Source organism: Neopelma chrysocephalum, unplaced genomic scaffold, assembly GCF_003984885.1.
Source record: "Neopelma chrysocephalum unplaced genomic scaffold, ASM398488v2 Primary Assembly neopelma1_63, whole genome shotgun sequence".
NCBI classification, from domain to species: Eukaryota; Metazoa; Chordata; class Aves; order Passeriformes; family Pipridae; genus Neopelma; species Neopelma chrysocephalum.
In genome coordinates, this window is record NW_020897720.1 from 8899415 (window position 1) to 8927285 (window position 27871).

The 27871-nt window shown below is 43.6% G+C and overlaps 3 protein-coding genes across 11 annotated transcripts; all 3 read left to right on the forward strand.

Annotated features, from left to right (window-relative positions):
- The first annotated feature begins 616 nt into the window (after nucleotides 1-616).
- MED7 (mediator complex subunit 7) lies at nucleotides 617-2563 on the forward strand. 3 transcript variants are annotated; one of them, XM_027682731.1, is made up of 2 exons: nucleotides 617-686; nucleotides 1598-2563. In XM_027682731.1, exon 2 carries the CDS (start codon nucleotides 1618-1620, stop codon nucleotides 2308-2310), a length of 693 nt encoding a protein of 230 aa, XP_027538532.1. In that variant the 5' UTR covers nucleotides 617-686; nucleotides 1598-1617; the 3' UTR covers nucleotides 2311-2563. The 3 variants fall into 3 exon arrangements, with proteins under 3 accessions (XP_027538532.1, XP_027538533.1, XP_027538534.1); XM_027682732.1 differs by having other exon boundaries at nucleotides 656-695; nucleotides 1599-2563; XM_027682733.1 differs by lacking the exon at nucleotides 617-686 and adding an exon at nucleotides 877-1075 and having other exon boundaries at nucleotides 1599-2563.
- Nucleotides 2564-2671: 108 nt separating this feature from the next.
- On the forward strand, nucleotides 2672-10813 carry LOC113967261 (hepatitis A virus cellular receptor 1 homolog). 4 transcript variants are annotated; one of them, XM_027682727.1, is made up of 8 exons: nucleotides 2672-4536; nucleotides 5475-5816; nucleotides 6425-6475; nucleotides 8488-8564; nucleotides 8791-8847; nucleotides 9609-9723; nucleotides 10138-10177; nucleotides 10562-10813. In XM_027682727.1, the coding sequence occupies exons 1-8, from the start codon at nucleotides 4485-4487 to the stop codon at nucleotides 10653-10655; spliced, it is 828 nt and encodes a 275-aa protein (XP_027538528.1). In that variant the 5' UTR covers nucleotides 2672-4484; the 3' UTR covers nucleotides 10656-10813. The 4 variants fall into 4 exon arrangements, with proteins under 4 accessions (XP_027538528.1, XP_027538530.1, XP_027538529.1 ...); XM_027682729.1 differs by lacking the exon at nucleotides 8791-8847; XM_027682728.1 differs by lacking the exon at nucleotides 6425-6475.
- Nucleotides 10814-14940: 4127 nt separating this feature from the next.
- Nucleotides 14941-26730, forward strand: LOC113967260 (T-cell immunoglobulin and mucin domain-containing protein 4-like). Of its 4 annotated transcripts, none has more exons than XM_027682722.1 (9): nucleotides 14941-15147; nucleotides 18237-18581; nucleotides 19701-20021; nucleotides 20662-20751; nucleotides 24140-24195; nucleotides 24359-24433; nucleotides 24782-24863; nucleotides 25343-25373; nucleotides 26065-26730. In XM_027682722.1, the coding sequence occupies exons 1-9, from the start codon at nucleotides 15006-15008 to the stop codon at nucleotides 26108-26110; spliced, it is 1188 nt and encodes a 395-aa protein (XP_027538523.1). In that variant the 5' UTR covers nucleotides 14941-15005; the 3' UTR covers nucleotides 26111-26730. The 4 variants fall into 4 exon arrangements, with proteins under 4 accessions (XP_027538523.1, XP_027538522.1, XP_027538525.1 ...); XM_027682721.1 differs by having other exon boundaries at nucleotides 14943-15147; nucleotides 26087-26730; XM_027682723.1 differs by lacking the exon at nucleotides 24359-24433 and having other exon boundaries at nucleotides 14945-15147; nucleotides 26087-26730.
- Nucleotides 26731-27871: the final 1141 nt, after the last annotated feature.

A 27871-nucleotide genomic window follows, 5' to 3' on the forward strand; every position in this document is an offset into this window, starting at 1 on the left:
AGCTCAGCCCGTGGCTGTAGCCAAGCGGCGGTCGGGTTCTGCTCCCAGCAACCAGCGACAGGACAAGAGGGAATGGTCTGAAGCTACGCCAGGGGAGATTCAGGAAGACGGACATTAGGAAGAAATTCTTCACAGAAGGGGTGATTAGACACTGGAAGGGGCTGCCCAGGGAGGTGGCGCGGTCACCGTCCCTGGAGGTGTGTAAGGAAAGGCTGAACGTGGCATTCAGTGCCCTGGTCTGGTTGACACGGTGGTGTTCGGCCACAGGTTGGACTCGATGATCTCAGAGGTCTTTCCCAACCCAAGTGACTCCGTGATTCCCACGATTCTGTCTCCCAGCAGCGGGGCCACCCTCACCCAACCCCGCAGGGACGCCAGGCCGGTCCCTGCCCTCCCTCCCCCACAGGTTCTTCCGCCTCAGGAGCGGCTTTTGGCGAGGAAGCCCCGCAGCCCTGAGGGGTCACAGCGGCGGGACGGGACGGGAAAGCCCCGCAGCACCCTCGGCCCCCGCCATTGCTCTTCGCGCTTGGCACCGCCCCCCAGGGAGCTGAGTGGAGAGAGCGTCTGACTGATGTTCGCGAGAGCCAATCAGAGTGCGGCACAGAGAGGCTGCGAGCCAATAGAAGGCGGGGGAAGGGGCTTCTGTCCGGAAGCGGTGGCGCTGAGGCAGCGCGGCGGGCGGTGAGTGAGGGAAGGTGGGGTGAGCGGGTCTTCGTGGGTCCCCGCGGGCTCCGGGTGGGTTCTGTCCCCTCCGCCGGTACCTGGTCACGGCTCTTCTCTCCTCAGCACTGGCCTGGAGAGCCCTGCGGCCCAGAGCCCGGAGCAGGGCAGCGAAGCTCGGCGGGGGCGGGTGTGGGCCCGACCTGGTTTCTCTCGTGGGTCGCGCGTGAAGAGGGGAAGCCATACGAGGAGCGGCTGAGGGCACTTGGTCTGTTCAGCCTGAAGAAGCGGGAGACTAAGGGCAGACCTCACCATGGTCTGCAGCTTCCTGACGAGGGGCAGCACCGATCTGTGCTCTCCGTGACCAGTGACAGGACCCGAGGGAACGGCTGGAATTGCGTCAGGGCAGGGTTAGGTGCATATTAAGAAAAGGTTCTTCCCCCAGAGGGTCGTCGGGTACTGAACAGGCTCCCCAGGGCAGTGGTCACGGCCTCAACCTGACAGAGCTCAAGAAACATTTGGACAACACTCTCAGGCACATAATGGGATTGCTGGGTTGTCCTATGCTTGTCCTGGAGTTGGAACTTGATGATCCTTGTGGGTCCCTTCCAACTCAGGATATTCTATGGGGTTCACAGGCTGGGCTCTAGCTAGGGCAGGGGTCGCCTCTCTCCCTGTGGCTGCTCAGTTTACAGGCTGGTGTTTCTTATTTTGGGAAATTAGTGTTTAGTGTCCTACTGTAGTTAATCCTGCTGTAAGTAAACCTTAGTGAAAAGTAACATGGATTATTCTGCACATTGGGTTGTCTTTCTTCTGGCTCATTTTCTCAAGGCCGCTTTTCTTGCATTGTCTTTGTTTATATTTATATTATAATCTTGTGACACAAGTTGTTAACATATGTTTCTTGTTAACATATGTTTCTTGGTATATTCCCATAGGTGTTTTCGTCTGGCAAAAATGGGTGAACCTCAGCAAGTGAGTGCCCTTCCTCCACCTCCAATGCAATATATAAAAGAATATACTGATGAAAATATCCGTAAGGGCCTGGCTCCAAAGCCACCTCCCCCTGTGAAGGACAGCTACATGATGTTTGGAAATCAGTTTCAGTGTGACGACCTGATCATTCGGCCCTTGGAGAGCCAGGGTATTGAACGGCTGCATCCCATGCAGTTTGATCACAAGAAGGAATTAAGAAAACTTAATATGTCTATCCTGGTCAACTTTTTGGACCTCTTGGATATCTTGATAAGGAGCCCAGGAAGCATAAAGCGAGAGGAGAAACTAGAAGACTTGAAACTGCTTTTTGTCCATGTCCATCACCTTATAAATGAGTATCGCCCTCACCAAGCCAGGGAGACACTGAGAGTCATGATGGAGGTGCAGAAACGTCAGCGCCTGGAGACCGCGGAGCGATTCCAGAAGCACCTGGAGCGGGTTGTGGAGATGATCCAGAACTGCCTGGCTTCCTTGCCTGATGATCTGCCTCATGCAGAGGGAGGACTGAGAGTGAAAGTGGAGCCCATGGATACTGATGATGGCAGCAACTGCATCGGACAGAGCGAAAAGCAGAGAGAGCGTTCAGGTGGCAAGAGAGATCAGGTTTTAGACAAGGATGCAGCGATGTGCAGCATTATTGACGAAATGACATGAAGAAAACACCTTGCTTTGTTAATGCACCAGAGGGAGAGGCAGGATGTATTCTGAGGCTACACATAGTTTGTTTTGCTGTTGTACAAGCAGATAAAGCGTTTCTTGTGCACGTATTGGAGGTTGTGAGTGACTGGGCAGATGAAAGTGTTTGATATTTTGTGACCTGTGTTTTTTTGGTAGAAAGAAAAAAGTATAATTTTTGTTAAATGTACCGTGAGGTGGTAGGCACAGATTAAAGTTGACTTTTTCTGTCGTACTTTCATTTGTCACTTCCTGCGTGTTTTGGGTTCATCTCTCTGATTTTTGGGTATGCCATTCTATGGTTCTATATGCTCTGAGTCAAGAAAAAATTTCTACAGAAGTGGTGCTTGTTTCTTGCACAAGCAAAACACAGGAACTTGGAAAACAGGCACGTAGAAACTCAAATTGCACCAAGGCATTCCTTATAGTCTGTGTTTGAGGTGAGATCTAAAGCAAGTGGGTTAACTGTTGTCCTGTAGCTCTCCCATTCTTTTACTATGTGACCAGAACAGCTTTCCTGGGATACAGACAGCACTCAAACAGCTGTTGACTAACGTGTGAAGGGAGCAGCCTGGGTGAAGTGAGAAAATGGGCTCAGATAGAGCTCTGGGATAGGAGTTCCTTTATTTTCTCATCCTGTTTATTTATTTCAGAGCTCAGACGTGGCTCATGCAAGGGAGGAACCTGTGTAGACCCGTGCACAGCACATGTTTTGCAGGGGACTGTGGGAAGGGCCGTGTCCTGGTGTGCAGGTGGGTGTTTGCTGCACACTGAACCACCAGAGCTCACCGGCCCATGCCAGGCACTGTGGGGAATGTGGTCACCCGCCTCCTGCCAGAGCCAGCTTGCCAGGATCCTGCTGGCCATTATCAGAATTGTTCCTCTAGCAGCTGTCTGCAGTTTCCTGTTTCCACAGAAACACCAGGAGCGAAGAGGAAGCATTTTTCTTACTGTCCTGCTTCCAGCTGCTGCATGCAAAAGTCACGCTACATGCAAAAGTCACCCTTCATCCCTCCTACTCTCACTTCTCTCCTGCAAGTGTGTTGCTAGTGTTTGTCTCTCAGCTGCATTAATGCCTTGGTTTTCCTAATTTTCACTTAAAGAAACAGTCACTTTGGTGCCTCTGCTCTCTAAGGTATCCAGTGCGAGACAGCTCTGTTGGTTCTGATTGTAACTCCTTAGTACTTAATTTCATCTATATAAAACACTGAGGTAGACTAGTAGCTTCAGCAAAGAACACTTCTTGGCTCTAGATCAAATATCCTTGATCACAGCTGCAGTTCTAGTCCAAACAATATAAAAAGACAAGATATCCTTGAGAAGAGTTTGGTGATCCAGGGACACAGGGAGAGTGGCCAGGGAACAGCCTTCCTCGAAAGCTGTGTTTCAGAATTTTGTCAGAGTGAGCCTTGAGTCTGGGATGAGACAGTTTCCACACTACTTTTTGAAGTGATTCTGCATTCTGGATGTTTTGTCTATATTGCAAAAGCCTAGGTGCATATGGAATTTTTAAGAGTCAGATGAAAAGAGACTGCAACTCTATTTGGCTCAACTGTGTAACAGTAGGACAGTTTTCCAATACTACCAAATTATTGCTGCCAAGGAAAATTTGCCAAAAGATGCTCTGAGCTGCTTCTAAGTATTAGAACCAGAAATTTATGATTAAAAGCTTGAGTAGTTCTTCCTAAGAATCTTTTATTTTGCCAAGTCCTTTCTACTTACCACAGTGCTACATATCCTATGTAATCATGTATCCGATTGGTGTCTACTATGGCAAAAGCAGGTGTGGGAAGCAGTCTGGGGCAATGGTTCTGGTAGTTGTGTGAGCTCAGTGGTGCTGACAAGTTTCACTTATGGTAATCAAGCAGACCTGGAAAAAAGAGAACTAGATTTCTGTGGTACTGCGAAGTGCCGCCTCTCAGTCACACTCCGTCAGCGGCAGCTCAGCCCTGTGCACTTGTACCTTGCCAGCAGCTCTGCCTGTGCTGCAGGAGACAAACAACCCAACTACGGGCAAAAAGATCAGATTGGACTGAAGGGCACCCACAGCTGTGTCTGGACATGGTGTGCTAAGAAGTAAACAAAGAAGTTTACCTAGAAGAGAAGTTTTCTTGAATGAGGAGGGTGAGCGGGAGTGTTCCTCATCTTCAGCCATGATGTTGTCTTATGTCTGCATGAACTGGATTCTTCTGGTCCTGTTTACAGGTAACTAAGTGGGCCTAAACAACTAGACAGAGGTGGATGGAGGTATCATGCATCAGTGGTCCTGAGGGTTGCAAAGTGAGAAATTTTATCTTATAACAGAAGGAGTGGCCACATATCACAGAAACTGCAGCTTTGTGTTAGAATTTTATCACAGTGACTCAATAGTGTTCTAGTGGCCTTATCACCTTTTTAAGACAAAATCATGTTTGAGGGTATGATGGTTTTAAAGATGCTCCTTCTTGAGCTAGTCTTGGCTCCTGCTAGTCTGATTAGTGGGCTTTTAAAAACAGTGATCTGAGATGAGCAGAGAACTTTAAATCATTTTAGAGAAGTTGTAAAACAAGGATATTTCACTTTGGCAGACTTTGTGACGATGAGCGCTCAGGAAGACAGGGAAAAGGCCAATTGTGGCTTCTGGTGTTTTTTAGCTAATGTGAAATTGTATTGGGATAAATTGGTAATTTCTCCTTTTTTTTTTTTTTTAATCTGAGAAACCAGTCCTAGATTGTTAAAGGCAACAGCACTGAAAACAGCAGGCTGTAAAGTGGTACTAATAAAGACAGACATTAAAAACTTGGTGGTAAGATAAATTCAGTAGAAAGAAAAGGGATATTACAGATATTATTTCCTGTAGTTCTTTATACAATCTTTTATCATGAGATTCATTTTAAGCTTCCTTTTTATATTAAATAAAAATTAGAGACCAGACTGGACTTCCAGTAGAGATAATTTGTTGCCTGTTCTTGCTGCACAGAACTCTATTCCTGAAATGTTAATATGGATAGATCATTCCAGGTGGGACACATCTATTTGTGGAAAATCTGATCCAGCAATGCTTGGTGGCGTTTGAGAGATGAGAAGTGTCAGGACAGGCAAGATGCACAAGAAGCTCCCCCTTGCATACCCTGTGCTCAGCAGCTCTGTTGTTTTGTCCACAGGCCCCACAGTGTCAGAATTAGTGATCGGAGAGGTTGGTCAGAACATCACCGTGCCCTGCTCCTACAGCGTCCAGAACACAAAAGACATCACATCCATGTGCTGGGGTCGGGATAGCTGCCCTACTTCACAGTGTTCTCGGCCCATTATCTGGACAGATGGATGGAGGATGACAGAGCAGTACAGCAGCAGGTACCTATTGCAAGGGAACCTGTGGGAGGGCGACGTGTCCCTCACGATCGTGAACGCCGAGGAAGCAGACAGCGGGACTTACTGCTGCCGTGTGGAGCACCGGGGGTGGTTCAACGATCAAAAAACTAATCTCAAGGTTGTGATAATGAAAGGTGAGTACAGAGGTGTGCTCTTGTCTGAGTACCGTTGTGGTAAATCTGCTCTTGGGTCTGGGTTTCAAAGCTTGTGGTGGAAAGAGTTTCTACAATCATCCATAAGGCTGATCTTTAGGATCTTGCAGGTCTGCTGTTAGTGCTGTTCAAATTGAGCTGTCTTTGGCAAAGTTCTCATCCCAGCGCAGTCACCTCAGTTAACAAAAGGATGTGGTACTTTGTTTCACAGTGCACAGCACTACTGAGCTTTCTTAGAATAACTGAAGAAAGAGAAAGGGCAGCACACAGTACTTAGTTCATCCAAAGCGTTATTGCTGCACTATTTTCATAGAAAGCCGTGTTTGATTTTCCCTGCTTGATTCTAGAGTAAAGCCCAGAGACACAAAATTGGTATAGAGAAGTTTTTTGTCAACTCTTCCTTTGATTTTTAGTTTTTCTCTTGCTTGTGAAAAGCATGATAATATATGGAACAACTGGCTGACAGAGGTACTTGTGTAGCTGGTGCTAGCAAATCCTTACTGTAAAAGCACTGTCTCTTTTTCACTACATAAATGCACACTAAGGCTAATTATAACATGTGTTGGTTTTGTTTTATTTTTTAACATCAGCTAGGATCTCTACTGCAAGTCCTCACACTTACACCTCTGAACAGACATCAGGTAACTTTTATCCAAGTATTAATCTCAATAGCATATATAAGCCATATTGCAAATGGGGATCTTAGAAAGGAAACAAAATGATGCTGCATGATAGAAATGTCTTGGCTAAAATTTACTACTAAACATTACCATAGAATGAAATATCAGAACTTGGATTTAAATTCTGCCTGATATTATACAAAGAGTCCAACAGAAGGAACATGTATATGTGGGAAGCTTGCTTCCAGGTATGATGCTTTAGAGGTTTTAGTGGTGCTGCAAGCTTTGCTTTTATTGAGGCTGTTGTTTTGGTTTGTTGGTTTGTTTGTGGTATACAATCTCACCTCTTCTTCTAGAAATGCATCCCCTGAGGAGTAAAACTCAACTTTTGAGGAGTTGAGTGTACCCACTGCTTAATCAGCTAATTTGTTGTTCAACAATATAGAACTGTTTTATTGGACTAGCTCAAAAGCCACCTAATCCAGGATCCTGCCTCCAGTAGCAGTCAACAGCAGATGATTAAGGAGGATCATAGAAACAGGGCAGTAATTTTGTGATACAGTGCCAAAGTATTCTTCTACCTTGGTGTATGATGTGTCTCAGAGGTTGCCCACGTCCTCTGTAGCCTGTGACCATTTAAAAACACGAGGTCTCATTGTAGTGGAAGAGACAGTGCACAACTGTTCCTTACTCAGTTTCTCCATTCCCCTCACAAGTGAATAAATTTGTATCACATACCCACTCAGCTGCATCTTTTTCAGTCTGAAAAAAAACTTTTAATTTCCATTACACAAGAGAAAGCTCATGGTATAACAATATTTTCTGGATTCTGAAAGAAAAATCAGGGATGCCATTTGTATTTCTCCCTCTGTCTTGGATGTTTCCAGCTAAGCAAGTCTAAATTAGTGTGTTACAACAGTTGCATTTCCTTTTTGGAAAAAGAAGTGAAAACTTTCTCAGACTGTTTCTATTCTAGTTGCAAATAACATGGCTTCCCATCTTAGAACTCATGGGTTTTCTTAACCCTGTGACATCTTTGTTGGCTGATGGGGGAACAATGTTTTAAGTTTTCAGAACACAAGTTAGTATGTGCGTGTTCACATAGAGAGAGACTGGAAAAGGCAGCTGGCTGTGTGCCTCTGATGTAGAAATACTCCAGAGTCTCCAATGGCAGAGAACAGTGAAGCCAACGATCCTGTCCTCTTCAAAATAAAGCTTCTGGGAATAAGGGCAACAATGTAAAACATTAAAGCAACCAGCTAATGTCATAAAGTGAACAGGAGATTTTATTTTTAGGAGGTTTTTATATCATCTGAGAACTCGGGGAGAAACTGAGACTGATGATAGAGAAGTCAGAAGTTTGTAGCTCTTAATTTTAAATATTACAAACAGCTTTGCTCTGGGAAATTACCTCAAAATATGCTGCAGGTCCTTATGCAAATATATCACATTTTGGTCAGTCTGTTTACTGCACAGCTGTCTGGGACTTTAAAAGTATCACTTGCTTTTTGATTCTGCATCAGTTGCTGTTTCAAGGCCCTGGGATAACATTCATCAGTTTTCACCAGATAACCTAAGTTCACTTTAGGCATCATTTTTTGCTTCAAGGTCAGGTTGGATGGGACGTTGAACCACCTGGTCAAGTGGAAGGTGTCCCTTCCTATGGCAGGGGGATTGGAACTGGGTGATCTTTAAGGTCCCTTTCAACCCAAACCATTTCACAATTCTATAATCCACTGCTTCTTGGCTCCAAACCCAGATGGCTACTTTGATAACTCCTTCCCAGTGTTCACATAACAGCAAGAGCCAAGTGTTTCCTGGAAGGAATTCAAAGCTCTGAAAAGGGCAGCAGAAACTCCAATATTCAGAGTTTTGTGCAGCCCTGTGAAGGCACCAACCTCTTTATGATATGCAGAGCCCAACTACTGATAGACATTTAAGTTCAGTGGTTCCAAGTCAGCAGTACAGGTTCCTCTGTGTCAGGGCAGAATGGTTCTCTGTGCAGGTGATGTATTTGTCTTGTCTTTGCTCAGCTCCTGGGAGCACCAGTGGATCCTCCTTTACTGTCACAGAAACGTGGCCAGCATCTGCCTCGGAAGCTCCTGAGAATGTAAGCATCTCCTTTGCTGCAGCATACCTGGGCAGAGTGGATAGAAATGAGAGTTTATTGGGTCATCCCTACAGGCACTTCCACTGCTTTTGTTTGATTGCAACAGAATATTGCTGTTTATAAGAAAGAGCTCTTATTAAAGAGGGGGGAAAAACCTGCTTAGCGTGCATAAAGTACTTCCTACTAACAGAGGAAGAGCTTTAGCAACATCTGCATTGCCTTTCAGGCCTCTGGTCCCTGCTCAGACACCTCAGACTGCTCAGATGTTACTGCAAACTTGCAGGTATGGCAGGATGTGGGGGAGAGTGGAACTTGGACCACCAGGGAGCACAGGGATGCCCTGCACTTCCTGTGCAGTGGGGTTCAAACAGGCTGTCCTGCCAGACCTCTCTCTGTCCTGCTGAGTCCTCCAGCACGTATTACAGGGTGACAGGCAGTAACAGCACCCAAATTTTATCAGGAAGACCAGCCAGCCAGCCAGCCTTTGGGGAGGCCTGCTGTGATGTACAGTCAGACAGTCTGTGCTGTGGGAGTTCATGCTGCTGAATGTGCAGGATGCAAGTCAGGGACCATACTGTGCTTCCAGTGTCTTCCCAGGCCTGAGACACCAATGGCAGATTAGATACTTACAGCTGGCATCAGAAAGAAGTTTAGCCTAAATAAAAAACAATGAAAAGAGAAGGTGCATTTACTTATTGGTATAAAGCCTTGAATAATTGCTGAATAAGCTGATAAGAAGGTGGGAGGGTGTGTCACCAGGAGATATTTTGATCATAGAAAAATTTACCAAATAGTATTAAACCTCAATAAATGAGATTTGTCATAACCTCATGTCGCTTGACAATCTCAAAAATTTGTTTAACAGCATGGCTCACCTAAATGTTGCAGTGATTCTGCTTGAAACTTGTCCTGTATCTCAGATTAGGCTTTTGGTCTCCAATGTACTTTTCCTACAGAGTTGCAAAACATATAAATGGCCTTTGAGTGCTGTATGGGCTTCTTGCTGCCAGTTCCACTAATGCTCATCTGCCTTGTGTTTGACAGAACACCTCTGTATCCCTTCCCAGTCAGCAGTATTCAGAAAATGGTCTGTACATTGGGATTGGGTCATGTGCAGTACTTCTGGTCATCCTGATTTTGGCTCTGTTCCTCACTAAACGTAAGTACTTTTCCTAGGCAGTTATTCAAGGATTGCTCAGGTTTGTCCAGTCACAGCTGTGGCAGATGTCACGCGTCTCCCGCTTCAGGGTAGTGAGCTGAGGTCTCTGGATTCCTCACTCGGTCCCTGTGCTGTGGCTGCTCACTCAGCTCTCCCCCTGTGCCCTCTGGGGCCCCGAAGAGCAAGGTGTGAATGTGGCCTCCTCATTTTGTGACTCTTTAGCAGCCAGACAACCCAGGGTGTGGTTGTGCCCTGCTCATTTCCTCCTACCCATTCCACAGTTCCCTGTTCTCCCACTTCCTTCCTGAAGATAATTATTTATTTTTGAACCCACTGCTTTACTTGCTTCTAATGGTTTTAAAAAACTATTTGTTTTTCTTTTTTTTCTTTATTTTCATTCTGGATGATCCTTAGAATATTTTTACAATACGAAGAAGACAGGTGACTTTGCAAAGTAAGTATTCTGTTCCTGCTTTTGCTGATAGGACAAATGAGGTTGCAGAAAGAGAATGTCAGTATGCTGACCATTCCACCACATACTTTGACTTTCTTTTTTAATCTCAAGTTGATAGAAAGCATTACAAAAAGAAATTAATAAATTCTGCTATTTTTCATTAGTTAGTAAGCAAAAATGAGTAATAACTATCAGTTGATTGCATTAGGGAGCATGCAAACCTCAAGTGTGGGTTGTCTCTTAAGTGGAAAGATGATTCATTATCAGTCATGATAATAAAAGTTTATGCATGTTTCACTCTTTCCAGTGAGCTGATTGATCTGCTCTTCTTGGTTTTATTGTCTGTTTTTTGTTTAAAACCATTATTTTTACTCTTTTGTGCAGCTTCATCGCATTTCAGAGGCCACAAGGTGTGGGGAATCATAATGCCCTGGAAGATGAGATCCATGCAGAGGAAAATGTTTATATCATACACTAAGGACTGTATTCATGCTTGCCTTTGTCATTGTGGGGACATTAAATAGTTTGCAAAATGTTAGCTGCTCCCTCTGCTCAGCAGCTGCATGTGTCTGCACTACTGAAGCATTACTCACATCATTCTAATAAAACAAATAAAAGCTACACTTGCAATTAAAATCTTTATCAGCCTGTTCCAGAAGGAGAAACTGAAACCCTACTGTCTTGAATGGAAATTTCCATTTCCGAAAGAAAGTTACCATTATATTTATTATCTGCTTCAAATTCTCGCTTCCTTTTTGGAAAAAAGAGGAAGTGCCAGAAGGGCAGAATTGACTTCACTGTGGGTTCTGTCTGCCATCTACCACAGAGCCTGTGCCATCAGAGGGCAGAAGCAATCTCAAAGCTGCTGTGACAAACCTGTCACATGGGAAAACTTGGTAGTATTAGTGATTTAATATACATTTATTCGGATTTTCAGTGAAGTCAGGTATACCCAGTCCTGGTAACAGCTCAGTAATACAATATACTAATTCCTGTCCACCTGCAGTTAAAGCTGGGGGAGCTATGGATGCTCACCCCTCATGGTGATGACCTCGGAACCTACAGCATCAGTACTTCAATGTACAGAATATTCACACCTTGTGTTAAGAGAACTATGACTAAGTGTGTTTCTCTCTGCAAAATACATCACTTTTTTTCTATGGTTTTCTCCTCGGGCCCACCTATACCCTGAGAAGCGCTTGGGGTGGAAGGTCTCACTTCCAGGCGTCTAAAACAACTGAACAAATAATACCCACTCTGTAAAGTTAATTAAGTCCTCTTCTTAGCTTATGGAGAAGTCATGGACATTGCACAAAATATTGGTTTGAAGTTGGCCTGCCTTCACACCCCTCTAAATATCAAGCAACTAATTCATAAGAATGCTGAATGTATTTGATGGATTTTAGCCCATAAATACAGAGAATCTCTGGTCAAAGTCTTTCCTCCATTGCTCCTTGGTTAGTGATGTGTCTCAGCTTTTACTCTCTTCAAAACTAAACTTTGATTTACTTTAAATAAAAAAATGGAGGCAGCCCCATGAGTATGAATCAATCCCTTTAGCATTGTTAAACAGGAGATACAACACCAAAATCATCTTTGAGTGGAAGAATAATTTTCATCAGTTGTTTTTAAGAACGCATTTTAAACAGGGGCTGCGGACTGAAAGAGCAGAAAAGTAGCAGAGGCAGGAGAGAGACCAACTCTCACCAAATATTGGTCAGTACATTTTGCCCTGAAGCCCATCCCAAGCAGCAGTGTGGAATTATCTAGTGCAGACATTGCTGTCACGGGGAAGATTCACAGATGTACCACAGACTTTCTACCATTGAGTTAATTTTCAACTTCAAAATCATTTTCAACTATGCAATGAGGCATAAAGGTGGAATAATGAAATCAGTACGTATTTATGTCAACAGCTGAGACACTTCGAGGCCACAGTCTGGTTGTATTTAAGGGGAGCCGAGGTCAGTGGAGCAGTTACCCCTCCCTCTCCCAGCTGGGAGAGATGGGAGGGCTTGGGTTGGCTGGGGAGGGAGTGGTTCCCCAGTAGTCCTGGCTGAGATGGGATCTTGCAGGTGAGTGTGCTTGCAAATAGTCACAAAGGAGGGAAAGGCCCTCATCTTGTTGAGGAAGGAAGAAATGGAAAGCAAACTGGCACAAGTGACCCTGGTGTGCTTTGTATTTCACTCGTGCTGGGTGTTCTCTTGGGGCTGTCTGTTGCAACAGAGCTGAAAGTTTGAAAATGTGGAGGTGGGTTCATGGCTGACTGAAGTGCTCCATGTGGGAGCACAGCTATTACTGTTCCCAGAGGCAGGAAAATTATGGACATCACCAGCTCTACCATCTTCTGTCTTCCTGTCATGTGTAGCTTTGTGTAAGAAGGTACTGAAACTAGAAAGCACCTGCTGATGTTAGAGTGTATTTTTGCATTTGACTATTAATAACAATTACTCACCTAAAATCACTGCCTCTGCTGAAGACATTGCTTTTCTTCTGCCTGGCAGAGTGTGTTGCTGCTGTGGGCTCTAGCCCATGACTGGAGATGGAGGAAGTCTGGTCTGGTCTCTGAACTAGATCTCAGAAAACATCTTCAGCAATTTCTGCTTTCTGCAATTTTATGAAATTGGTCTCTACGGGCTCAGAGTTGGACACTTGTAGGGTTTCCAAAATCATCTGATTGCAACCACCCCTGCTCTTACAGGGTTTGTGGGCCAGCTTTAAGACTGCTAATCATGAAAAATGCTTGTCCGTAAGGGTTTTTTTAATATAGATATTCCAGACTAAATCAGATTAATTATTATATCAGCAACTTTTACAGGTAAAATAAAGTTCTAGAATATCTGATAACCAAAATCTTGAATAAAGTCTCCTTTCTCCTGAGCAGTTACTTGGTAAACAGACTTTGCAAAGATTGTGCAGAGCAAAAAATTTGCAGTATAATACACACAAATCCATGCAGGCAGAAGCTCCCTGTGCTTTTTCATTGCTTCCACTTGTGCCAGTGGATCTTGGAACAGACACTTCAAAATGAGTCCCAGGTGGCACTTGGAACCTTTTCACACATTAAGAGATTGTCCAGCTGCACAAACTGGCAGCACATGGAGCTGATGAGGCTGACGAGCTGCAAAATAACTTTTTTTTTTGAGACAATTCTCTGCCTTTCCTTTTCTGCCTGCAACAAGCCACTAGATAGCAGTACAGAAGCAGCAGGCAAGCCATGTTTTTCTGGTTCTTCCCAGCACACTTGGATTTCAGATGGCCCTTTTCAATGCACTCTGCTGCGTTTAGCCCAGTCTTGCTATAGAAACAAAACTGATACAATGCCATGTTCATCCTGCTCCTTCCTTAGCTGTATGACCGATTCTGTTTGGACAAGCTTCATGGAAATTTGTCACTGAATAAAGACCCAAATTTGTTCCCCAGATGAGATTGAGCTTCTCCCTGCACTGGCATTAGCTGGACATCAGCTCACAGCCACTGCTTAGTGGTGAGTAACGGGAGAAACAAGGGTCATTGTAGGGAAAAAGTTTCCAGGATATTGGATGCTCCAGGTTTCATTAGTTCTGTTCACAGAACAGCTGGGGCTGTGTGTAAATGAGATTGTATGAGCTGTATCTGGTAGAATATAGCAAATAAGGTATTTTACTCATTGCCTTAACTGCTAAAATTTTATTTGATTTTTTCAATGCTAGCAAGCAGAAGAGTGATATTTTCATGGACTTGACTGCTCATGATAAGCCCAAAATCTTATTATTAAAGTTGTAATACCTGGTTAAAAGCCCATCATTTTATCGTTTGAACTTGGAATTGCACTCTCGTTTTGCACCGTGCTATATTTATTTGCACTGAGTTTTGTCTATCTGAAATTCTTCAATCCTGAACTTAATGTCCTGAATTACTTTTGCTTTAGTGCTGAGCTTGTCCAGAGAAGAACTTCCAGAGAAGTTCTTTAATAAGTGGGCAGAAAGTTAAAAAGCAGTCAGAAAGAGTAAAAAATATTTCTTGAAGATAATGTTGCAAATCTTTGGGAAGGATGTGGTTTTGGCAAGGAAACACTTGTGAGATTTCCTCCGAGGCTGACTTTGCAAATAGAAAATAAGAACCTGGGGAAAGAGAGGGGTCTTCAAGCAGAAGTCAGAATCAGGGGAAAGGAGGGATTAAATGAATGTAACTGAAGACAAAGTCAGAGGTGGAGACTATGCCAAATGTTTAGGAGTGTAGGAGCACAGAATGTGTTCTTGCTACTCAGCACTGTGCAACAGTAATGAGCCTTAAGAGATCTATGGAATGGCCAGACAAATTCAATATTGAAGTTTCTGGTGGTAGTACCATGCTGAGTGTCTTGGAAGAGGAAAGGAGAATAGGATGGCCTGTTCCAGTGTTTGACCACCCTCTTGGTAAAGAAATGCTTCCCTATGTCCAATCTAAACCTCCCCTGGTGAGCTTGGAACCATTCCCACGTGTCCTTGACTGGGTACCAGGGAGAAGAGATCAACACTTCCCTGTCCATGTCCCCTGCTCAGGAAGCTGCAGAGAGCTGTGAGGTTGCCCCTCAGCCTCCTTTTCTCCAAACTAGACAAATCCAGAGTGCTCAGCCGCTCCTCACAGGACGTGCCTTCCAGCCCTGCCACCTGCTCTGTTGGTCTCCTCTGGGTCCATTCAAGTTCCTGAATGTCCTTCCTAAATTGTGGGGCCCCAAACTGCATGCAGTGCTCACACTGAGGCTGCACCAGTGCTGAATACAGCAGGACATCCCCTCTTTTGACCAGTCCCCTCCGGAAGTGTAGGAAAGAAACGGCTGCAGTGTGTAAAATCTGGAAATGGAGAAATGAGACTCCAGTGGGGCTCACTCAGCGTCTCTAGAAAGGATAAGATCTACTTTTCTCTTCCACTTGCTGCCCTGGAGTCTCCATCAACTAAAATGACCCATTTTGTGCTGTTTCACTGGATTCTGATACAGATCTTTATAGGTGAGTCTTCACCTGCTTTTTGTGTGCTTGCTAAAAACCAAAAAATTTTGTAAAATGAAAACCAACAGCAGTTGTTTTGTGGAAACAAAACATTGAAAAAGACCATAGTTGTATACAGAACTTCGAAAATTTTCTTAATTTACTGAGTTAATACTGGTTGAGGTTTGATTTTTTTTCACTTTTTAAAAATGTATGCAGATTCCTCTGTGTATAGGCTTGGTTAGTTTCCTTATTCTCTTCCCTTGCAGAGCTCCTGAAGGATGAGAAGGGTTTTTGTTACCTCCTTTTTATCTTGGCTCAGTGCTGAGAATGGGTGGCCAGCGAAATGCTTGTTTTCTGTTTATCAGTCATATCTCTGCAATTACATCGGTATAGAACCTTCAATAAGAAAAAAAATAAAAATGATAGGGCAAAGATGCCAAATATCTTCTGCAAAGTAGGAAAATTTTTCCAGAAATAGATCAAGAGGAAAAAAATTTCTTTTTCAACCATCTCTCTTGGCTGGAGGATGTATGTTTTTGTCTATCCAATGACCAATTTGTAGGAGAGAAGACCACTACAATAGCAACTATTGGGGTTACTGCTTCATGCCAGCTGTCACTGAGGGTGGGTTCAAGAGAGATATACAAATATGTGTGTACTTGTATGATCTGAACAATTGTTTCTATTTTGGATGATATATTAAACATCTAGAGCCTGTTTCTCTCTCACTGATGAAGAACTTAGAGCAGGAAACCTCACAGACTTCAGTGGGACCACCCAGGCAGAGCTGATGCTCAAGGTGCTTCAGGTCAAATCTGGATGCCTGGAGGGTAACTGCCATGGAGAAGGACAGGATTCCTCTCACAGTAAGACTAGGATGTCACAATATAACCCTCTCCTTATTTCAAAGACACGTTCGTTCAGTCCTATTTATTATTTCTTTGGGAAAACGTGTCTGTGGAAGAGGCTTTAGCTGAGAAGTAAGTTTTTCAATCCTTGCAGAGGCTCATACTGTTGAATCCAGGCTGCTGCAGTACTGAAGCTTTCCACACCAACCTGCAGTGCAGGCAGATGTTGGCAACATTAGCTTCACGGAAATTAAAAGAGGATTTGAAACTGCAAAACCTGTAACTTTCTACAATAACACTAGTGGGAAACTGCACTGGAGACACTCTGGTGCCTTGTGTCTTCCCTATTCTTCTTTTAATTTATTTACTTAGTTATTTGTTTACTACATCCAGGGCTCTGCTCCTTTCAAAGGGAAGAGCAGGCAAATTTTCATTTATTGAAGGGCTGCCTAACAAAGCTGCTTTAGTACTGTGCAGAACTGGGCTGAAATAAGAGCAGAAGATGAACCCATTTCTCCTCAAGAAGCAGCAACCTTTATTCTAGCAACAGTTTTAGCTGGTTTTGCACGTATCATTGTTGGGCTGACTTGAAAATATGTGTTAACTCACTCAGGGACTAACCCCTTCCTCCCATAGAAATACTTTCAAGGTCAAGTGGATGCTTTGTTCTGTGATCACAGAAAGAGGCTGTTTTCTGTTTTTCTGTAATGAAGCAAATGAACCTCCCTTTTCTAAGGACACCATCTCGCACAGCTTTATCCTGTATTCAGGAATTGAGTTTCTGGCATATCCTACCGTCATTTCACCACAAAAACTTCTGCCCTTCACACCATATTGCATGTTGTTTTGTCTGCCTCTATTCTTTTAGCATTTGGAGCTGTGGAAACCTGAACAAGTTGGCTTATCTTGCCAATGGGATAAGCAATAATGAATCTGAAATGTCATCCCAATAACAAGTCATGGGGCAGCCTGCCACAGACTAAAACCTCACCTAGGGAATAGTCCATTAAAGACAAAACAAAAGAGACATGGACACAGTTGGAAGCATCTGTTTGTTATCTGGGAGTCATGCCAAAAAGGAAAGGTATTCAAACAGCTGGCAAAATAGAAATGTTTGGCAAACCAGGGCCAAAGCTGGAGATAATAGCAGCACCAGCAACTGTAAGTCCTCTTTGGGGTAAGCAAGCTGGCCATGAGACATCAGATCTGCAGGATGATCCTCTTGCTGAAGCAGAGGACAGGTCTGGTTGCTCCCCAGATCCCTCAATTCCTGCTCCACCATATGTAAAGGATAAAATGGGGACAAAAGGCAGAAAGGTAGGACAACTAGTACAGACTATGTGAATGTAAACCAGAAAATGTTTATTCCTGTATGGGAACCTGTTTTGTAGAGTGCTTTTCGTGAAGAAGAAATCTCTTTTAGGGCAATCTGGGAACTGCATAGGCAGTTAAGAGGGAACAATCTATAGCAAAGATTCCAACCAGGTGCCACGTTGGGAATTGACTGTTAACACCAACTAAAGCTGGTCATTAAGAGTAAAAGGACAAGGAAAGCATGTATACACTCTTTTAAACATCAGTGTAATACTGGCAGCTAAAGCTTCTGTGTACACAGTGCTTAGCAAGGTAAGTGGGAGGGTTGGCAGGGCTTGCTTAGTGTACTTTCTGAGAACAGGTTCACATAGACAGATCCCACTGCTCTGCCAGCTTAATTAGGCCCTAATTTCACACATGAATAGATGTTTTGGACTCTACTTTTGAGACTGTCAATGAAAGGCAACTGTGACAGCATTTCTTTTTTGAAGGAGATGATGGTGTGGACCGAGAGAACCAGATGTCTTTCACAACATGTTTCTGAACAACTTTCAAACAGCCTCCTAGGCGAGGAGATGGGATGGGAACAGAGTTCCCAAAATCCACTTGCCTAGGTCCCGTTTGTGCTTGGGCTGCCAGCGACAGACCTCAGCTTCACTCACCACGTCTGATGTGAGTGATGTGTTTCATGAGCCTCCCTCCAGCAGCTGGTTGGGGCCAGAGCATGGAGCCCTCCAGCAGCAAGCAAAGCCTGTGAGCTCCTGGCTGTTGCCTGTAGTGCCCAAGGCCATGAGCTGCCACAGGCTCCAGGAGAAGCCTTGGGGGATCAGCAGTGTGGCCTGCCCGCAGGCAGAAGTGTTTCTTCACCTGCCTCATTGTGTTGTGTAGGTTGAGTCACTCACTGGAGGCTGACAGCACTCACCTTTCCTTGTTCTCCCTTGGCAGCACACACAGCATCCCAAACTGTTGTCAGAGCAGTTACAGGGCAGCCTGTCAAGCTGCCTTGCGACTACCAGGTGACTCCACGTACGGGCATCTCCGATGTGTGCTGGGGCAGAGGCTCCTGCCCAAATTCAAAGTGCAAGAACACGATTTTGGAAACCCATAGAAGCACAGTGAGATTCAGAAAATCTCAGAGATACGACCTCCAGGGCTCTATTTCCACTGGAGATGTGTCTCTCACGATTGGGACGGTGGAGGCAGGAGATGCAGGTGTGTACTGCTGCCGTGTGGAGATCCCGGGCTTGTTCAACGACATCAAGAAGAACATACGGCTGGAGGTGGCCAGAGGTGAGTCTGGGGACCCTGGTGATACAGGCAGCAGGGAGAAACCTCTCCCTGAATAGTGAAAATCAGACCTTATGTGTACTTTGGGTGTTTTTTTGGCCAAAAGTATTTTTCCTAAATTACACAGTTTTCAAAGGAGATCTGCAACTAGTTGCCAATTTGAGTCACATTTAATATGCAGTTTAGATTAAAAAAAAAAAAGAACTTTACCCTTTTTTTGCCTTTCAAATTAAATATTTCATTTCTCATTCTCTAACTATATTTGAATTTTTAAAAGATGATGGAATTGTAAGAGGGATTTATAATTTGAACTCTTCTTGGAATGAAATTCAGTTTTTCATTTGGCTTCCGCCCAACACTGAAAAGACTTTTGTTTCATTCATGTCATGAGGAGACCCACTGTGACTACCCACCCTTAAGGGTGCTTCCTTCCCCTTAAGGGTGGGTCGTCACACCCATATATTTGGAAATTATGTCTCAGAGTCTTGAAGGACTTCTTCCCCTTCTTATTATTTTTCTGAGCTGCAGGATAAAGCAAGGTCTTACACGGGAAAAAAGAGATGATACCCACCCTCCATGCTGCAGAAAGACAATATTTTTGGGACTTTTATAGAGTGCAATTGGTGCACACAGCAGGTTTCTTTGCCTGTTCTAAACAATACAGCAGGAAAGTGGGTGAAAAGTGCTGCAGTTGCATATCTGTCTCTGAGTTTGAAGGCAACAGAATCCATTAAAAAAAAAAGACTGGTTGCAAAGATTAGCAAGAAGCTTGTAGCTGAAAAATGAGCTATTTTATTTATTTTATTTTTATGAGATGTTGAAAAGCAAAATCACAAAGTTTGCAAGGTTTTGGGTTCTACCATGCAAAATTCTGGCCCTTCCATTTCTGCAAGAGGGTCAAGGGGTGGGTCTTTGAGACCTACCAAAAAAAACCCAGCAGATCTCTAAATCTGTGAAGTTCTCTAGTGGGTCATGAAGCTTTCTGAATCGTGACTCTTCCACCTCTGTTCTCAGTGCCTGTGCAGCTAGGGAATTTTCATTTGTTTCTGGGTTGGCTTCCCTCAGGGTTGGTTGCGACGACTCTGATCTGGCTTTTCTCTTGGCTGTGTTTTTTCCATGCAGCCCCTCCAGTGATGACAACCACCACGAGAAAGGCTCCCGTTTCCCCTAAAGGTTTTAGAAAAACAACTTTTGCTCCCCAGACAACCTCTGGTCCTCAGCCAACAACACAGACTGCTGTCCTCCTGACAACCACAAGCACTGAGTCCCCAGCTGTAACTACACTGGAGACCATTGCTCCTCCAACAATTCCTATGACAGAAGATTATACTTTTCCAGTAACTATGGTGACAACCAGTGCTCCCCCGGATTCTCCAACTATCTCCCACGAAGATGACATGTTTTGTGTCACAGAGTCTGGTCCCCTTCCTGGAAGTACAGAGGGTAATCAACATCAATCTTTTCCTTTTTCGGTAGAGCAGAGATGATCTGTGTGAGCGTGACTCTGTCATTATAGACACTCTTCAAATACTTGTGTTTGTACCTGAGAAGTTTTCTCTGAGATGCCTGTAGGTATATCTCAGTGGGTTTAAGGAAACACAGGTCAGGTGTTGTAGATAATGTTAAACTGGCATGAACAACCAAGATAGCAGAGGGTAAGACTTCATTCAGAGGACTTTTAACAGCCTAGAGAAATAATGTGACAGAAACTTCACAAAGTGCAACAGAAATAAATGCTAAGTCCAGCTCCTGAGGTGGAGTAAGAGAGATTCATCTAACTATGCACTAATTTTTTTCTTGATTTGGAAAAGACAATTGAAATGATCTGGTGAAAAGGTTAATTTAGAGTATGTTCTACTTGAGCAATAAAGTCATCGAGAATTCAAAACATGTTAAAATAGAAGGCTGCTTCTATTATTAGTAGTCAGAGTGACCTGTTATCATCCTACCCATTCCTAGGTTGCTACTTTATCCTCATTAGTGACTTCTTTTCCATGGATAGATGCCTGCACAAATTTGAATGCCATATGGAGACCCTCCTAATCAGTGATCTTTATAAGCATTACTTTTTACTTTGTTTCAGTGACTACTGAATTCCCAAATATAATTCCGACTGAAGAGGGAAGTGCAAGTGCTGACACCTCTGTCATGAAGGAAGACGTGCCAAACTCAGGTGAGTAGGATACATTGCAAGGTCAGAAGTTGTTGGTACAGAGAAATTAAGAAGGTGGCATAAATAAAAGTATTGATTATTCCTAAGAGTGTATCAAACACATACTGGTAGTTATTTATTGCATCTGGCAGTAAGAAGTATTTGGGGTCCACACAGAAATTGTTTGAAATCAGGATGTAACAACAGCTGAGAAAAACATGTTTTTAAGCCTCCAAAGAAAGTAGATTTTGAGTCACTCACTATTGTTGGGTATCTCAGGTATGAGAGAAGTTAAAAACTGGACTTTTCAACATCCAAGCTGAATGTTCAGTTATCTGATTTGCATTCTCTGTGAGTCCTTTGAGCTTTCCATTTTAAATCCTTCCTGAGTGTTCTGAGCTTTGAACCTCACTGAATATATTCAGCCAGATATGGCTGCAAGCTCAGCTCTCCAGTGCTCAGCACATCTCCTTGGTCATGATGGAAAGCAGCAGGCAATTACCACAACTATCAATCATGGGGAAAAGAACTGGCACACAAGATCATACATATCTGAGAAATTAATAAACTTACATGAAGTTTGCACTTTATGTCTCTCAGTGAAGTATTCAAGTAGAATGGCACAAGTTATTCAGGTCTCATAGTTTGCTCACCAGATGCCCTCAAATGAGGACCTAAAAAATGAAAACTAAACTTCAAGGATGACAAGTTTGGCCTTTCAGTTTCAATAAGTGCTGAGAATCTCTTAATTTTTAAAACCACAGCATTTAGAGTTTTGCAGGTCTTCTTTTGTTAGACCTAGAGACTTGCAGCAGAAATAATGTTCTTTAATGCCCCTGGAGAGGACTCACAGAAGAGACTAAATTGGTCTCCTGAGCATTTGTGAGGGTTTCTCACTCCTGTCTCACTTGTCGTCCTTCTGATATAGGACTGGTTCATGCCTGGATTCTGCAATAGTAAATAGGAAGTTTTGCAAAAGGTTTTAGCTCTGGGATTCTTGTGTGCTAGAAAGAGCCACCACAAAAGCAATAACAGCAGAAGATGTACCGAGCTGATGTGAGTCACGTACACCCCCACCCGTGTAAAAACTTGTGTCAAACTGTCACAAGGTGTGAAAATGCTGAGGCACCACAACCGACTGCTGTCTAGTAAGAGCAGTAAGCCAAGTTCAGTTCTTGACTCAGCCTCCTTTCACTCTGTGAAACAATGAACTAAATGGACCAACCTCAGCCTTACTGTAATGTAAGGGAAGGCTAATTGGTTGCTGAACATTATATTGATGTTAGCACAGTGGAAGAGAAACCCATGGTTGAGAGCCCTCCATCTCAAAGTCCAGTTCTTGACAGATAGTTGGATTAGCAGGGGTGGGATGGTTCCTGCTGATCAGGCTCTGATTCAGTTTTTCTTCTGTATTCCCTTGCTTTCCCCCAGCAACAACCCTGCCAGCACCAGCCACACTTCAGAACCCCAAAACCCACTTGAAAGATCAAGACTCAAAGTGAGCAGCAATAGTTGCTCCCATTAGCCAGGCTGCAGCATATTGAGACAAAGTTAAACTTTGACTTTGTGGGACCTGCATGTCACGTTTGAGATCTGCACTTCTGGTGTATTTGGGGGTAGTTCTGCCAAACTACAGAGCTTCTCTTGTGAGAGAGTGAAGTGTGATAAAACAGGTGTATGACAAAATGCAATGTTCACATATCCCTGGGATTTTTAGTACTTTCTTAGGGTTTTATTACCTGTGTTTGTTTAGCTCTAGTGCTTATTAGTCATAATCTCTTTTCTACTCCAGTGCAAATTTCTAGCTACTCTGGCATGCATATGAGCTACCCATGCCCTGTCTATGTCTTTGATAAAATATGAGCACATGGTATATAGAGACACATAAACATAGCTGTCAAGGGAAACTGAAATATTTGGGACAGATTAGGTTAATGACTGGATTACATACTCTGATAAATTAAAAGAAAAAGGCAATTTTTTTTTTAACTTATAGGATCATATTTTGGAGAGAGACTATTTACAATGGTATGTAGTGACAGGACAAGGGGGAATAGCTTGCCATTGACAGAGAGTAGGTTTAGGAAAGATATTAGGAAAAAATTCTTTACCAGGAGAGTGGTGAGTCACCAGAACAGGTTGCCCAGAGAAGTTGTGAATGCTCCATCCCTGGAATTGTTTCAGGCCAGGTTGGATGGAGCTCTGAGCAACGTGGTCTAGTGGAAGGTGTCCCTGCCCATGGCAGGGAGTTGGAACTAGATGATCTTTGAGGTCCTTCCCAACCCAAACCATTCTGACTCTGTGACTGGTGACCCCCTGCTCACCCCACTCTGTGTGATGCTGCGGGTGCCTCGTGCGTACAAAGGTTCCTTTGGCTGCGGTCTCTGTCACCTCAAGCCTCTGACATAGAGGTGCCTTGGCAATGACTCATCTGGTCCCTGGGACATTGTGCTCAGATGGAGACTCCATGGTTGTTCTCTTGTCAAACCTTTGCAAGCACTACTCATTGTAGTGTTTCTACTCAATAGGGCACAACCTAAGGCATAGGAGCTCTCCTGTCATAGGGTGTAAGCTGAGGTTTTGTTTCACTAAGCTGAGTGACTCCTCTGTTTTTAAGATGCTGCTTAACACTGGGTGCTTCTTGGTGCTTCAAGTGCTCCAAATACTTAAATACTTCAGCACCTTGCAGTGTGAATTTATGACAATCCAAAGATCAAGCCTAGATTAACTTTTGTGTCCTTAAATTCACTAGCAGAAGTAATAGATTAAGATCATAGGGTAACAGCAGAAAAATTTGCTGTGAGAGTTCTTGAGTGTTCCTGTAGTTTGTCCCTGTTTCCAAAGTTAAGAAAACTAGAGGTAAATTATTCTTAATAACCCTAGATAGAAAAAAAAAAGAAAAAGTGCATCATCTTCATAGAGCTTTCTTATATCTGTGGTAAGTTATCTGAATATAAAAATGTTTCCTGTGGTAATGCAGCTTTCAAAACCTGTAATCATCTAAGTCTGACCACAATTAAACTGAGGCAGTTCCTCCACTTAAACATATACCTTTTTTACTACCTCTGCTGTCCATGACATCTTGTCATGTTACAGAAGCGAGAACTCCTTCACAGCAGACAAGTTTCTACCATTTTCTACCATCTTACTTCATGTGCTGCCCTGGGAAGCCTCCTCCTTCTTGATGAAGACTGACATTTCCCAATAGCTTCCTCAGCTACCACTTGTGGTGGAAACTGGTTGTTCTCTTTAGGTGCAAGGTGCTTTGTTTCTCCTATTCAGGGTCAGATTTTGCCCTCCTCATTCCCTGAGAGTTCATTACTCCTTGACTGAAGCAGTGACAGCCACAGTAGCCCTCACTCCTTCAGGTGTCTCTGCCAGTAACAATTTCAATCTCTTTCATTTGCAGGGATTTCAGCAAATTCAGATGGCAAGGCTGAGCAACATGATGATAGTGGAGATAAGGTAAAACTTCCTGTAAGCTTCAAGAGTGTTTGAGTAGAAATCAGAAGGACAGCAGGACATGATAATAATTTTCAATGTATTCATACTAAAGGGGGCGGCTTTTGCAAACAGTAGCTTGAACTTTTGTTTAGAAGCTCAGGAATCATCTGTTCATTTTTTCCAGTGGATAGAGCCAAAGCCTGTGAGCATCCCATCTGGCTTGGACACTTCAGAAAAAACTCATCCCCCTGACACCCCTGTAAGAGAGGCAGAGGATGCAAAAGGCAATTTAGGAGGGTGTTACACTTCCCTGTGTCTAATTAAGAGGAGGATGAGGGTGAATAAGCTCCTACTTTAGACACTTTATTAAGAAGTGCATGTTAAGTGGGATGAATCCAGTTTCAATATTTCAGAAGATTTATTAGATACCAAACAGGTTGTTTATCATGATCAACTCGATGTGTCTTCTCCGCTTTGTACTGGCAAGGTCAGAAAAGCCCAATGCAGATAGTTCAGTGCTCTGAGCCCGTAGTACAACCCCCTCCTGTGTGAGTAGCTCCTAAATAGGCTCCTAAAGCCTTTTCAGTTTTTCTCTTCTCTCTTCCAGTTTCCCAGCTCTGTCATTCTCATTGCCTGTGTCATAGCGGGGGCCATTCTTTTCGTGTTGATGTTCTCACTGTTTTGGAAACGTAAGTATCCTTAAGCACATAATTGACAAATTATTCTAATACTGGCCAGATGCAGATGTCCCTCTGTGTCTCTGGTTAATCTTCTGGGAACTCTGCCATGGCCCTTGTGACAGTGCTCTGCTCATTTCATGGGCGTTGCTGTCCTTACTCCAGCACTGTGTCACCACAAGGAGACCAGGGAGCATGGTTTGGTGGGGATGCAGCAGGAGAAGGCCTGTGCAAAGAACCTTTTCAGTCACTTGTGGCAAGTCTGGCTCATCTTGTTGGCTCTTTCTTTGTAGTTTATTCGTCCCATAGTTTCCTGGAATTGCTCCTGAAAGACATTGGTGTAACTGAAATCAGAATGAGAACCTTTCTTTCCTGCTTAACCCACAGAAATTTTGCAACTTGCTATCATTGCTTTTGAACTCATTTGACAGATACATTAGAATTATAGATTTTGTTTTGCCCTTGTGACGTTAATATTATTTTGCTTCTAGGTAAACACGTAAAGAAACTTATAATAAAAAGGTAATCCATTTTGTAATTTCCTATTAAAAGTTCCAGTGTAATTTTTCTTAGAGACAGGAAGGTATTGGCCAGTGATTGTAATGGGTGTAGTATTGGCTTGGGGTGCTGACTACAGGAAGCTTCAGATAATTTCAGTGCAGAAGATCAAACAGTGTTTCCTGGATACTGCTTCTCTATACCATTAGAGAACTTAAGCAACTGGTACTTACTGTTGTGTAGTGACCTCAGCTTAAGGAAGTACCTCATCTGCTTTATTTTTGATCTAATACCAGGGAACTGAATACCTGTGCAGGTGTAACTGATCAGTTCATGCCTTCTGGCTTATCTTGAAAAAAAAGGATTTTCTGTGGACAAACCATGGTGTTGTCAGTAAAATATCATCCCTTTTTCAAAGACCAATAATGTTTCAATGGTAGATGGTCTCTCACTGCATACTCCACCTAGGGATTGGGGGCCAAGGAGAGACTCTTTTCTGAATCCCATGGTGGTTACCCCACAGTCATTATGAGATCTGAACAGCCCTTTCCTATCCATTGCAAGCAAGGTAAATATTTCATGTAAAAAGTGGGTGTTGCTCCATTTCATTTAGTGGACTCAGTAGCTTCAGTTTTCTGTTTCAATGGGAATTTGCTGATGTTACAAATAAGAAAGGATGCTCTGAAACAACAAAGTCCTTTTGCCCCATCCATAGTGATCTGTGCTTCTCACTGCAGTGTTGGACCTCCAGAAGAGCATGAGAAAGTTTTCAGTGGTGCTGAAGGAGAAAACAACATTTTTTCCCTGTGAAGACCTCGTACATTATCTGTAGATGCCATGGAAAATAAAAAGGGCCTGTTTCATGCTGCACTAAGAGATGCTTATGAGCCTCCAAAATATCAATAGGTGTAAACCACAGGCCAGAGCTTCAACTATGAAAATTTAAAATCTTCATGCAAATTATGCCATATCACCCTTAATACTCATTGCATAAAGAAGCTTATTTGAGAAGGGGCTTTATGCATTATTCATGGATGCTTCTGGCATCTGCCTTCTTACTAACACCATGTTGCACAATTGAATTTATTTTTCTCCATTTTTACTAATGCTCTTCTTTGAATACAACTTATAATGTGAGGAACAGAAGAGAGAAGATATTACATGGAAGGCTGCCTATCTTCAAATTGCCAAAAGGAAAGAAAAAAATCAGAAAGTATAGTTCTTATTACTTTCATGTAATCAACAGAAAAATTAGCTACAAGAATGCTGTGAGTTTAAATCAAAAATGCAGATTACTTAAGAGGTACCAATACTGCCCATGATTCAGCGTGTTTGAATGACCCTTGGAGATTATGTTAATAAACTTCTTAATTTACCACTGACAATTGTATTTTTATGCTGCATCCTAAGGCATATGAACAGAAGTTAGTTATTCCCCAGGTGTTGAAATGCCTGGTGTGCCATCTCAGCTCTCCAAAGAACTACTGCAGCATTCCCAGAGGTGGGAAAATGCCCAGAAGACCAAGCTGGAGGCTACCCTGCCCCCACAAGCCCTCATACCACTCATTCCTATATCCATTAGTGAAGAGGGACTGGCCATGGAGGCTGGGGATCACCTGTGGGATATGCTGCAGAGTTTTTGTGTATCTCACTGGGGTCCTCACCGATTCTGCTGCAGTGACTGTGGGAATGGTATGGGAGAAGGTTCAAATCCATGACACTGTTTGTTACCTCTGTTGCCTGGAGTTCAGCAGGGCCAACTATGGCACTTCTGGGCAGCAACAACTTGAAGTAAGAGCACATTGTAGGAATAGCATTTGATCAGAAGGAAACATTGTGTGGCAGCTCTGGATTTCCCCACCAGTCATGCTCAGGGCTGTGGTGAGACTTTTGGATCCTCCAGCATCCTCTCACAGGCTGTAAGTTGGGGGAGGCGGGGGAGGTTCCTCTTTGGGGTCCCTCTTGGTCTTGCCTGGGTTCAGCACCCTTGTCTAGTGGTGTTGTGGGAGGCAGAGGAGAGTCCCCAGACAGTGGATGTGGCTCCAAGCTGGGTTTGCTCAGCTGAGCCCTGTGACTGTCACACTGATCACTGCCCCAACACACAGCACATGCTGAGCCTGGGGCCTGGCTCCTGGCACTTCTTCTTGGCATGAATCCCACACAAATCTGAAAGGAATAAAAGGAAAAAAATCCCAGACAGTTTTGATGTGCTCCTTTGAAAAACCCCAACTTTTCTTGTTGCCTTTTTTACCTGTCCAATGAAACCTGCTAATTAAGGCAGCAACAGCTCCATTGCTGCTCCAATTGGCAGAGCTGGGCCAATCCTTTTGCTCTTATTAATTAGCTCTTCACTAATGACTCCTTTACAGCAGAGCTGGCTCTCACTTGGGAAGGTTCCAGCATATTTGCTGTGGTGCTGGCTGGGCTTGAAGGCTCTGCTTTTGGGGAGCTGCACAAAGGGAAGAAGAGATGGGAGCCAACAAAGTGAGTTTGATCTGATCAACCATGTGGAAATGCAGCCC

Excerpts from the sequence above, each read along its gene's own strand:
- MED7 (XM_027682731.1), top strand. The coding sequence starts at position 1,618 with ATGGGTGAACCTCAGCAAGTGAGTGCCCTTCCTCCACCTCCAATGCAA.
- LOC113967261 (XM_027682727.1), top strand. The coding sequence starts at position 4,485 with ATGATGTTGTCTTATGTCTGCATGAACTGGATTCTTCTGGTCCTGTTT. Across the intron at positions 4,537-5,474 it reads TCTTCTGGTCCTGTTTACAG|GCCCCACAGTGTCAGAATTA; the intron begins GTAACTAAGTGG and ends TTTTGTCCACAG. Across the intron at positions 6,476-8,487 it reads CACCTCTGAACAGACATCAG|CTCCTGGGAGCACCAGTGGA; the intron begins GTAACTTTTATC and ends GTCTTTGCTCAG.
- LOC113967260 (XM_027682721.1), top strand. The coding sequence starts at position 15,006 with ATGAGACTCCAGTGGGGCTCACTCAGCGTCTCTAGAAAGGATAAGATC. Across the intron at positions 18,582-19,700 it reads ACGGCTGGAGGTGGCCAGAG|CCCCTCCAGTGATGACAACC; the intron begins GTGAGTCTGGGG and ends TTTTCCATGCAG. Across the intron at positions 25,374-26,086 it reads AAGAAACTTATAATAAAAAG|TGTTGGACCTCCAGAAGAGC; the intron begins GTAATCCATTTT and ends TTCTCACTGCAG.